Source organism: Haemaphysalis longicornis, unplaced genomic scaffold, assembly GCF_048455015.1.
Source record: "Haemaphysalis longicornis isolate Haplotype H1 unplaced genomic scaffold, Haemaphysalis longicornis Haplotype H1 scaffold_6, whole genome shotgun sequence".
Classification (NCBI taxonomy): Eukaryota; Metazoa; Arthropoda; class Arachnida; order Ixodida; family Ixodidae; genus Haemaphysalis; species Haemaphysalis longicornis.
In genome coordinates this window covers 16542641-16554119 of record NW_027526407.1, presented here as the reverse complement: position 1 = coordinate 16554119, position 11479 = coordinate 16542641, and the positions used below count along the sequence as shown (strand labels likewise).

General features: G+C 48.1%; 1 protein-coding gene across 1 annotated transcript; it reads right to left on the bottom strand.

The window, feature by feature from the left end:
- Positions 1–395: 395 nt before the first annotated feature.
- Positions 396–2539, bottom strand: LOC144142923 (uncharacterized). The gene is made up of 3 exons (XM_077674757.1): positions 2519–2539; positions 1677–2458; positions 396–600 (listed from the first exon to the last, which is right to left on the bottom strand). Exons 1-3 carry the CDS (start codon positions 2537–2539, stop codon positions 396–398), a joined length of 1008 nt encoding a protein of 335 aa, XP_077530883.1.
- Between the last annotated feature and the right edge of the window lie 8940 nt (positions 2540–11479).

The following is an 11479-nucleotide window of genomic DNA, read 5'->3' as shown; positions in this document are numbered from 1 at the left end:
CATTTGAATTAAAAGTAAGTTAATTGGAGCGAACGTGTGCCCCTCTAAAATCACAAAAGGTGCACAGGGGGTGACTCAGCAGTCAACAAAGTTACGTCAGCGCGCGAATCGAATACCGTAGTGGCTACTCTGGTAGTATTCATCTTATGGCGGAGTCATTTCTGGAAATATCGAATTACACCTTGTACACTGGAAGTAAAAAAAAGTACTCTAGGCTAGTCACATCAACGCCAAACGCTCTCGCTATTAAAATTTAGATAGCCCGTTTAACATTCAAAGAAAACAAAACGTATATGCAGGTTTCCTGAAGCACTGTTAACAAAGTCGAGTGTCGCTGGATAGTAAAACGAAACAGAAGTTTGCAAACAGAAAGGATGGTTACCGGCAATGTGTTGTCAGCGTGAGCACATCACTGGCGAAATGAATGCCCTGATCTCGGCGTCCAGGGACTGTTTGAACACGTCGTCGGACAGTGAAGCTTCGGTAGAAATGGCCGAGTCCAGGGCAGTAAGCGAAAGCGCAGCGGCATCATCGCAAACGTCGAAGCGGCTGATGGAGCGCATAGCTTCAAGATGGCCAATTGACTCTTCATGGAGCAGGCTGACAGAACAGTGGGTTTGATTAGAGATAAACATTCTCGTACGCCCACCTTGCCCTGTAAGAACTGCGAATGGGAGTGGCAACTCCTTCCGGCGAACAAAAAGGTCGCATGGTGTGAATAGGACAGGTCCATCAGGTACGGGCGCACTAGCAAGGTCAACCATTACGGAACTTAGCGGCGGGATATCGACGTCTTCGTCCACGGTAATCTTCCATTTACCAAACAAATGCTCAGACAGCGCCGGATCACTCTGGGAAATAAGTTCAATCTCAGGCTTGGCACAGTCAATTACTGTGTTATGGCTTGACAAGAAGTCCCATCCAAGAATAACGTCATAGGAACATGAAGACAAAACAACGAATTCGATGGTGTAGACAGTGTCTCGGATCACTACTCGGGCAGTGCATGCAGCCAGTGGGGACCCATATTCAGCACTTGCAGTTCGAAGCGAAAGTCCCGACAGTGGCGTCATAACCTTTTTCAGATAGTGGCATAGTTTCACACTCATAACAGAAATCGCGGCACCAGTATCGACAAGAGCAAGAATAGGAACTCCTTCAACAACTACGTCGACGACATTTTTCGGCGATACACGAGGACTTTGACATTTTGCTACGTACGCAGTTCGTGCCTCCGGAACTGCGGGAATTAGTTTCCCACGTCATGAGGCGCTGACTGAGGACGCATAGGAGAGATGGAGCGGCGACGAGGAGAAGGCGATCGGTGACTCGCGAACGTCTGATGGTCGGATTGAAAGGATGGTTACGGCGGTCCGGCAGGTGCGCGACGGGGAGCTTGGCGGGAAACATACACTGGACTATAAGATGCTTCAACCTGCTGCATTGCACGGCGACAGTAACGTGCTACATGTCCTGGGAGACGACAGGAAAAGCATATAGGTCGGTTGTCCTGAGTTCGCCACGGATTCGTCTGCTGTACAGCCAATGGCGTGGGACGGCTGAACTGGGAGACTGGCTGAGGAGTGAACGTCACAGGCGCTGGTATGTAGGGTCCAAACGAGGGGACAAAGGAGTGGACAAGTGGCGGGGCAGCCCTTGCCGCGCATTTGGCGTACGTCAACGGAGCGGTCACTGGCGGCGCTATGGTAGCCATGGTTGGAACAGTCAGCGGGGCAGCGGGTGTAGTTGACTGGTGTGCAGGTGATAGGGCTTCGGCGACTTGCTCCCTGACGGTGCGCTGAACAGCTGGAGGCAAACTTGGTGCAGGCTGCTCTACAAAGGGTACCAGCGAAAGTTGCCGAGCGACCTCTTCCCGGATGAAGTCCTTAATCCTCATCTCAAGCGATGCTTGTTCAGAACTGAACGATAAACTTGACAGCTCTGCGCCCGTCCCGAGCGACTGTCGAACAAAACTCCTCTGCCGCCGCAGCTCATCATAGCTTTGGCAGAGCTTAATCATCTCAGCAAAGTTCTTTGGGTCTTTGGACATCAACATCTGAAACACGTCGTCTTCAATTCCTTTCAGTATGTGCCGAATCTTTTCTTGCTCAGACATATCCATGTTGATACGCCTGCAGAGATCCACAACGTCTTCGATATAACTCGTGAAATTCTCGCCGGGCTGCTGCGCGCGTACGCGAAGACACTGTTCAGCGTGCAGTTTCCGCACCGCTGGCCTGTCGAATGCCTCTGCGAAGAGGGTTTTGAATCCGCCCCACGTTTTGATGGTCCTGCCATTGTTCCGAAACCAGACCTCAGCCACTTCCCGAAGGTAAAACTCGACATTGCTCAGCTTAGATTTGTCATCCCACTTGTTGTAGACGCTCACTCGCTCGAATGTGGACAACCAATCCTCGGCATCATAATCACCTTTGCCGGTGAAAAAGGGCGGGTCACGCTGACGGATGGTGCCGGCACAGATGACCGGTGGCACCGGTGATGGTGGCTGTTAGCCTACGTCGACGGGGTTGACGGGCATTGGTACGGTGCGGTTGCGAAGCTCCAGGTTGGTTCACCTCGTACCCAGCTCCTCCACCACTTGAAAGGCGGTTTAATGGCTAACAAGCAGTAAAAGCGAGAGGCGGGAAGCTGCGCAGTCTGTTCCAGGTGAACCGGATAGGGGATCGGTGATCTGACCACAAGGACGCACAGAGATGATGCCAGCTTGATGCTTCCAGCACATACCCGAACAGGGATTGGACGATCAAGGTCCGTTAGTCCTTTCACTTCTCTTCATTACAATATATATATCATTATCATCATCACCAGCCTATCTACGCCCACTGCAGGGCAAACGCCTCTCCCATTATTCTCCAAAACCTCTGTCCCGTGCCAACTGTGACCAATTTATCCCCGCAAACTTCTTGATCTCATCGGCCCATCTAATTTAGTGCAACCCCCTTGCAACGCTTGCCTTCTCCAGGAATCCACTCCGTTACCCTGAATGACAAGCGGTTATCTTGCCTTCGCATTGCATGCCCTGTGCACGTCCATTTCTTCTTCTTAATTTCTACTAATATGTCTTTAACACCAGTTTGCTCCCTGACCCACTACGCTCTCTTCTTGTCCCTTAATGTTACACCTATCATTTTCCGCTCCATTGCCCGCTGAGTCGTTCTCAATTTAAGTTGAACCCTCTTAGTGAGCCTCCAAGGTTCTGCCCCATAGGTGAGTACCGGTAAGATGCAGCTGTCATACACTTTCTTATATATATATATATATGAAAAAAATGAAACACGTCGAAAGAGGACAGGTTTTAACGTTTCGACCGGGGACGGGCCTTCATCAGAATAACAAAATATATAACATAACACAACAAAATAACAAATATATATATATATATATATATATATATATAGTAAAAAGGGGCGCAATAAAAACATAACAAGTTTACTTCGAAAACATAACTTTACATCGACGTTTCGGACGGGGACCGTCCTTTATCAAGCGTAATATTTTACAGAATGGAAGCAGTTTATATACAGTTCAAGCACTTGAGGTTCTGGGGCGGTGACATACGTTTAAGATTGGAAGCGAGGAGGAAGAGAGAAAAGCGCATTGAAACATGAGAGAAAGAGCCAGCAATAAAGAAGCACAAACTTGAAAAGCATAAATATGTGAGAGAGGGGGATGGAAAGGCAGAGGTGGGGACGGGCAAACTAAAACGAACCGAGAGGACACGACAAACAGAAGCTTAGGAGCGATGGGAGACACGTAATTGCGTGGTCGACAGGGATGACCCACAGGGGCGGCAAGTTGTACCTGTCCGCGGTCATCGCAGGCGAACAATATGCAAGGGTTGTTGTACGCGCGCCGCTTCCAAGACTCCCGTGCCAGAAGCGCGTGTTTTTCGTCGGCCCTCAAAGACGCACCGCCATCTACTTCCCCCCACCCTTCCTGCTCAGTTCGCGGAAGCCGTAATGTGTCGCCGTGTCGGAGAAAACCGGGATAAAACGGGCCGCCCCAGTCGCGCCGGCGTGAAGATGAGCAATCGAAAGTCCGAATGAGAGTGATTGAGGAGACATGAATCACGTTGCCTGCAGAGACAGCGAGAGTAGTAAGTCAACGTGAGCGATAGGGGGCACATATTTGCGTGGTTGACAGGGGTGACGAGTGGTAAGCGCCCGCGGTCAGCGCCCGTGAACAATGTGCGAGGGGTGTCCTACGTACGCGTGCCCTGAAGACTCCCGAGCGAGGGGCGCGGGGTTTCGTCGGCTCCCGAAGATGATCCCCCATTCAGTTCCCTCCACCTCCTCCTCCCAGTCAGTGTCTGCGCCAAAGTCGTAAAGTGCCCACGTGTTCGAGAAACCTGAGAAGAAAGGAGGCGCCCCCCGTCGCGATGGCGATAAGAGGGCTAAGCTGTCGAGTGATAGTAATTATGTCTGAGTGGAGAGACAGTGAAAGTAGTAAGCCAACGGGGGAAAAAAAGAGAGGGATACCGGCGCCACAAATCAAAACAGAAACAGGGCGAAGGTCAAAGGCGATAGCCGCGCACATGCGCACACAAGTAACAAACACGCACAAACGACCAAGTGGCCATGGAAAGAAGGAAAGACGCCAATGGCTTGACCGATTGACCCAAACAACGAAATCAACCGAGTGGCCGATAAAGCAAGCAAAATAATCAGTGACAAGACAGTTTCTTTTGATACGCGGGTACACTGGGTGAGACAAAACATTATCAATGGTGTCAAGAAGAATGACGTATAGAAACAATTCTCTAGAAATTAGGTATAGAAACAATCTTGTATAGAAACAAGAAGAATGACGTGTAGAGACATTCTTACACCATGCTGTGCTTATAGATACACACGCGTACACGGTAAACTCCTAAATAACACAATGTTTATACATAATTACAATGAGCAGATTTTTCACATCACCAAAACATACGGATCAAAAAAAAAGCAGCAGCAGAGGTGTGCGTTACGGGGACAAAAACGAAAAACTCCCCTCTTGTTCATTTATTCCACCTGCAACTGTGTTGAATTTGTGGATTAGAAATGATTCAAACATCTCTCTTTCATGGTGTGTTCTAAACTTCGATTTTAGCATGGTCACCGTGAATTTGTCAAAAGAGTGACCAAGGCAAGTAACGTGTTTTGAGACAGGGAGGTGAGGCAGCGTTTTGGTGTGTGATCTGTGGTTATTAATTCGTACTCGCAGTGGTGTTTCCGTCTGACCGATGTACTGTGCGCTGCATACAGTGCACTGAAGAAGGTACACAACATTAGCACTATCACAATCGAAGGTTCCGCGTATTTGAAAGGAGAAGCTAGTGGCAGTGCTTTCAGCAACAAGAGTTTTTGGCATCATGGGGCAAAGCTTACAGTGGGGTTTGTTGCATGGTCCAGAGCCTTGAAATTGGGAAGTTTCAGTTTTTGAAGAAGTTATGATATCTTTCAGGTTTTTTGCTCGCCTATATACGACGCGGGGCGGTTCAGGGAGGACACGTCGCATTCGATCACTTTCCAGAAGGATGTTGTGATGTTTTCGCAAAATTGTTTTTACGTTCGGAGCGGAGGCCGAGTATGTTAGAACCAAGTTGGTTCGAGGTTTGTCAGTTTGGACGTTGCTGCTGCTGTGAAAAGCCCCAGCCCCATGAAAAGCCATGAAAAGCCCCATGAAAAGCCCCAGACCAACCCCACCTCCACGACTGTACTCGACCCAGAGCAGTTTCCGCCCTTACCACCCCCCCTCCGCTCGTCGGTGCTGTGCAGACTGGCGTGATACCACGCTACAACCTCCGAAGGGCATCCAAGGACGTCGTCCAGGCCGACCAGTCCAACTGACTATCTACCACCCCAGGTGAACTCTCTGTTAACGTAGTTTCCAGGAACTTTTTGAGAATACGGAAGGTTGTTGGAAAAAGAGTTAGATGTGAATGTCATGTCAACACTTTAATCATCTATGAAGAATCTGATATTGTTCCAAAGGGTCTCGGGCTCCATTTAGAGCCGGCTACATCCGACTTTTCACCTGAACTGAAACAAAAATGGAAAGATACCCTGCATGAGGCGTCTAAAAAGCTATTGCACTATGTGATCCAACATAACCGGTCCTACTTACGTTCGCTCCAAATTCAGGAAGAGAAACTCATCAGAGAGAATCCCCTAACAGAAAATGAACTCCGCCGCTTGGAACTCTTTATACGAAACAAAGAGCGCGAGCTGCAGGAAACAAAACGTAAAAAGCTTCGCCGTGACGGCGTACACTCCACTACTGACAGTCGATCAGAAGCAGCCCTTACATCTTCGTGCGCTGCCCATTCGATCATACCCCAAACTATTGACAAAAGTGAAGACCCGATTGTTAACCTTTCAGATGTAGAACTATCGGAAGAAGAACATAAAGTTCTTTCCAAAGGCCTCAACTTTTGCCCTGCTACAGGCTCCGTCGATGAATTTCAGCTCTACAGAGACGTAAATAACTTTGCAAGATCGTTAAGACTCAGCGAATATTTCCTGGACAAGCCGCAAAACACGGATGGCGAGGCAAAACTCCCATCTAGTCGTCAATGGACACCTCCGGTGCAAAGAGACAAATGCCTTGATATCTATATTAGGGCAGTCCAACGTGACATCGTGTCATCATATAGGAATCAGACACCCTACCGCAAAAACCTTTCCCGCGGGGAAGAAAATGCACTGGAGGCTTTAAGCACCCGTACCGACATAATAATAAAGCCAGCAGACAAGGGAGGAGCGATAGTGGTCATGAACCGATCAGACTACATAGCCGAAGCCCAGGGACAACTGAATAATACTTCTTTTTACAAATTATTGCCGAACGATCCAACCCCTCACTTTAAAGATAAGCTAAAGGAAAATCTGGACCACCTTGTGAAAGGACAAAAAATAACTGAATCGGTGGCGCGGTCTCTTTTACCACTAAGCCCAGTAGCTGGGAGGTTCTATACTCTGCCTAAAATCCACAAGGAAAACAATCCAGGACGACCGATCGTGTCTGGCATAGGCACAGTGTCCGAATACATATCCAGTTTTGTGGACGGTTTGATACGGAACATACCATGCTTTCTTCCCTCCTACATTAGAGACACCACCCATTTCCTTGCCCAAACAATTAACCTCAGTATACCTGAAAATAGCCTTTTAGTGACCCTGGATGTGGCCTCGCTATACACAAACATCCCTCACGAAGATGGCATAAACTCAGTAATACTTGCTTATGAGGAAATGGAGCCGCTTAACAGATCAATCGATAGTAAGACGCTTGGGGAACTCTTGAAAATAATTCTGGAAATGAATAACTTTGAGTTCAAAAATAACCATTATGTGCAAATCAATGGTACCTCTATGGGCACAAAGATTGGTCCCAATTATGCCAACATCTTCGTGGGAAATTTGGAAAACAAGGTCCTAGGCGACTACCCGTTAAAGCCGCTCTTCTTTAAGAGATTCATTGACGACATATTTCTGATCTGGCCTCACGGAGAGGATGCTCTCCTTACGTTTATTGAAGCATTCAACATGTCCACAGCGACATCAGGTTCTCTCACTCGTACTCTGCCTGTAGCATAAACTTTTTGGACGTAACCGTGCAAATATCTGGCGGTAAACTGACAACATCACTTTTCAGAAAACCCACTGACCGACACCAGTATCTAAACTTTCACAGCAGCCATGTTCGCCATTGCAAAACCGGAATTCCTTACAGCCAGTCCATCCGATTCAAAAGAATATGTTCCAACCCTCAAGACTTTGCCGCCAACTGTGACCAACTACGCAAAGATTTAACCCGCCAACAATACCCTCTTCCCGTAATAAATGATGCCATTGAAAAATCGAAAACACTGGACAGACTTGAACTAATAAACAGCAGCAGCAACGTCCAAACTGACAAACCTCGAACCAACTTGGTTCTAACATACTCGGCCTCCGCTCCGAACGTAAAAACAATTTTGCGAAAACATCACAACATCGTTCTGGAAAGTGATCGAATGCGACGTGTCCTCCCTGAACCGCCCCGCGTCGTATATAGGCGAGCGAAAAACCTGAAAGATATCATAACTTCTTCAAAAACTGAAACTTCCCAATTTCAAGGCTCTGGACCATGCAACAAACCCCGCTGTAAGCTTTGCCCCATGATGCCAAATACTCTTGTTGCTGAAAGCACTGCCACTAGCTTCTCCTTTCAAATACGCGGAACCTTCGATTGTGATAGTGCTAATGTTGTGTACCTTCTTCAGTGCACTGTATGCAGCGCACAGTACATCGGTCAGACGGAAACACCACTGCGAGTACGAATTAATAACCACAGATCACACACCAAAACGCTGCCTCACCTCCCTGTTTCAAAACACGTTACTTGCCTTGGTCACTCTTTTGACAAATTCACGGTGACCGTGCTAAAATCGAAGTTTAGAACACACCATGAAAGAGAGATGTTTGAATCATTTCTAATCCACAAATTCAACACAGTTGCAGGTGGAATAAATGAACAAGAGGGGAGTTTTTCGTTTTTGTCCCCGTAACGCACACCTCTGCTGCTGCTTTTTTTTTTTTTTTGATCGGTATGTTGTGGTGATGTGAAAAATCTGCTCATTGTAATTATGTATAAACATTGTGTTATTTATGAGTTTACCGTGTACGCGTGTGTATCTATAAGCACAGCATGGTGTAAGAATGTCTCTACACGTCATTCTTCTTGTTTCTATACAAGATTGTTTCTATACCTAATTTCTAGAGAATTGTTTCTATACGTCATTCTTCTTGACACCATTGATAATGTTTTGTCTCACCCAGTGTACCCGCGTATCAAAAGAAACTGTCTTGTCACTGATTATTTTGCTTGCTTTATCGGCCACTCGGTTGATTTCGTTGTTTGGGTCAATCGGTCAAGCCATTGGCGTCTTTCCTTTTTTCCATGGCCACTTGGTCGATTGTGCGTGTTTGTTACTTGTGTGCGCATGTGCGCGGCTATCGCCTTTGACCTTCGCCCTGTTTCTGTTTTGATTTGTGGCGCCGGTATCCCTCTCTTTTTCTCCCCCGTTGGCTTACTACTTTCACTGTCTCTCCACTCAGACATAATTACTATCACTCGACAGCTTAGCCCTCTTATCGCCATCGCGACGGGGGGCGCCTCTTTTCTTCCCAGGTTTCTCGAACACGTGGGCACTTTACGACTTTGGCGCCGACACTGACTGGGAGGAGGAGGTGGAGGGAACTGAATGGGGGATCATCTTCGGGAGCCGACGAAACCCCGCGCCCCTCGCTCAGGAGTCTTCAGGGCACGCGTACGTAGGACACCCCTCGCATATTGTTCACGGGCGCTGACCGCGGGCGCTTACAACTCGTCACCCCTGTCAACCACGCAATTATGTGCCCCCTATCGCTCACGTTGACTTACTACTCTCGCTGTCTCTGCAGGCAACGTGATTCATGTCTCCTTTATCCTCCTTTATCATGTCTCCTTTCATGTCTCCTTTATCCCGTTTTATCCCGGTTTTCTCCGACACGGCGACACATTACGGCTTCCGCGAAGTGAGCAGGAAGGGTGGGGGGAAGTAGATGGCGGTGCGTCTTTGAGGGCCGACGAAAAACACGCGCTTCTGGCACGGGAGTCTTGGAAGCGGCGCGCGTACAACAACCCTTGCATATTGTTCGCCTGCGATGACCGCGGACAGGTACAACTTGCCGCCCCTGTGGGTCATCCCTGTCGACCACGCAATTACGTGTCTCCCATCGCTCCTAAGCTTCTGTTTGTCGTGTCCTCTCGGTTCGTTTTAGTTTGCCCGTCCCCACCTCTGCCTTTCCATCCTCCTCTCTCACATATTTATGCTTTTCAAGTTCGTGCTTCTTTATTGCTGGCTCTTTCTCTTATGTTTCAATGCGCTTTTCTCTCTTCCTCCTCGCTTCCAATTTTAAACGTATGTCACCGCCCCGGAACCTCAAGTGCTTGAACTGTATATAAACTGCTTCCATTCTGTAAAATATTACGCTTGATAAAGGACGGTCCCCGTTCGAAACGTCGATGTAAAGTTATGTTTTCGAAGTAAACTTGTTATGTTTTTTATTTCACCCCTTTTTACTATTTAACCTTCACTAGCCTAATCGTTTACCTTATATATATATATCCGCGGCGGCCGCTTTTCTGATGGAGGCGAAAAGCAAAAACGCCCGTGTGTACGAGATTTCGGCGCACGATAAAGATCCCCAGGTGGTCAAAATTAATCCGGAGCCCTCCACTACGGCGCGCCTCATCGCCTGCGTTGCGTCGGCGCGTTAAACCCTACAATCAATCAATCAATCAATTATATATATATATATATATATATATATATATATATATATATATATATATATATATATATATATATATATATATAGCGAATCAGAATTGGGAAATGAGGGGCTCAGTGAATTAAGGCAGAATAAGAGTTGGCAGTCAAGAAAACCTCGGACCCCGCACGGGGCACCGTGAGTATTCATGGTGATGGTGAGCAGCGACACCGCGGACCCCGAGCTCCCATACATAAGCCGTGTCCAACCGTGGCGAGGTGGTTAAAGGTGAAGGGTAGAAGCCGTAAACGGTGGCCGTCGGAGCCTTGGTCAAGCTCCGGCCGATGGGCTCCCTGCCTGTCTACCAGGCTGGGAACTCTGGGACCTTTTTGACTACCAGCGTAAGGTCAAAGGAGAAAGTACCCCCGTCTCCCTGCTTTCTAATGTATCATATGGCATTTTCCAACCCCCCCCCAAACGTGATCGGCCTCCGAAAAGCCGCACCGAAGTTTCCTTTCCACCACTTCACAACTTGAGTATTCCGAAACCGAACAACTACTCTCGCTTCTTAGTGATAGAATCAGTTGACCAGTTGAACCTTCTTGCTTCAAAGTCAGTATTTCTCTTCTCCAAATTTCTTGAAGATGTCATCGGCGAATCATATAACGCCAAACAACAAAGAACCGGTGAAATCCTTGTTGAAGTCAGCAGCCAGGGACAGGCTGTGAAACTAGTTGCACAAACCCGCATCGCCAATTTGGCCATCCGAGTCATGCCCCAGCACAGCCTAAGCAGCTCCCAGGGCGTGATTTCCGAATATGACCTAATCAATGAATCTGAAGCTGACCTGCTGGAGGGCTTTCGTAGTCAGGGTGTAACAGCGGTCAGGCGCATAACCATCCGCAGAGACGATAAACAAATACTGACAAAGCACCTCATCCTAACCTTCGACAAGTCGACCCTTCCAGAATTCATGGACGCAGGTTACATCTGTTGTTCAGTCCGGCCTTACATCCCGAACCCACGGCGCTGTTTCAAGCGCCAACAATTCGGGCACGGCACAAACACCTGTCGCGGCCGACTTACCTGCGCAAAAGGCGCCCAGCACGATCACCCGGCCGATGACTGCAACGTGCAACAACTACTTTGTGTAAACTGCCAGGGTCCACATGCGGCCT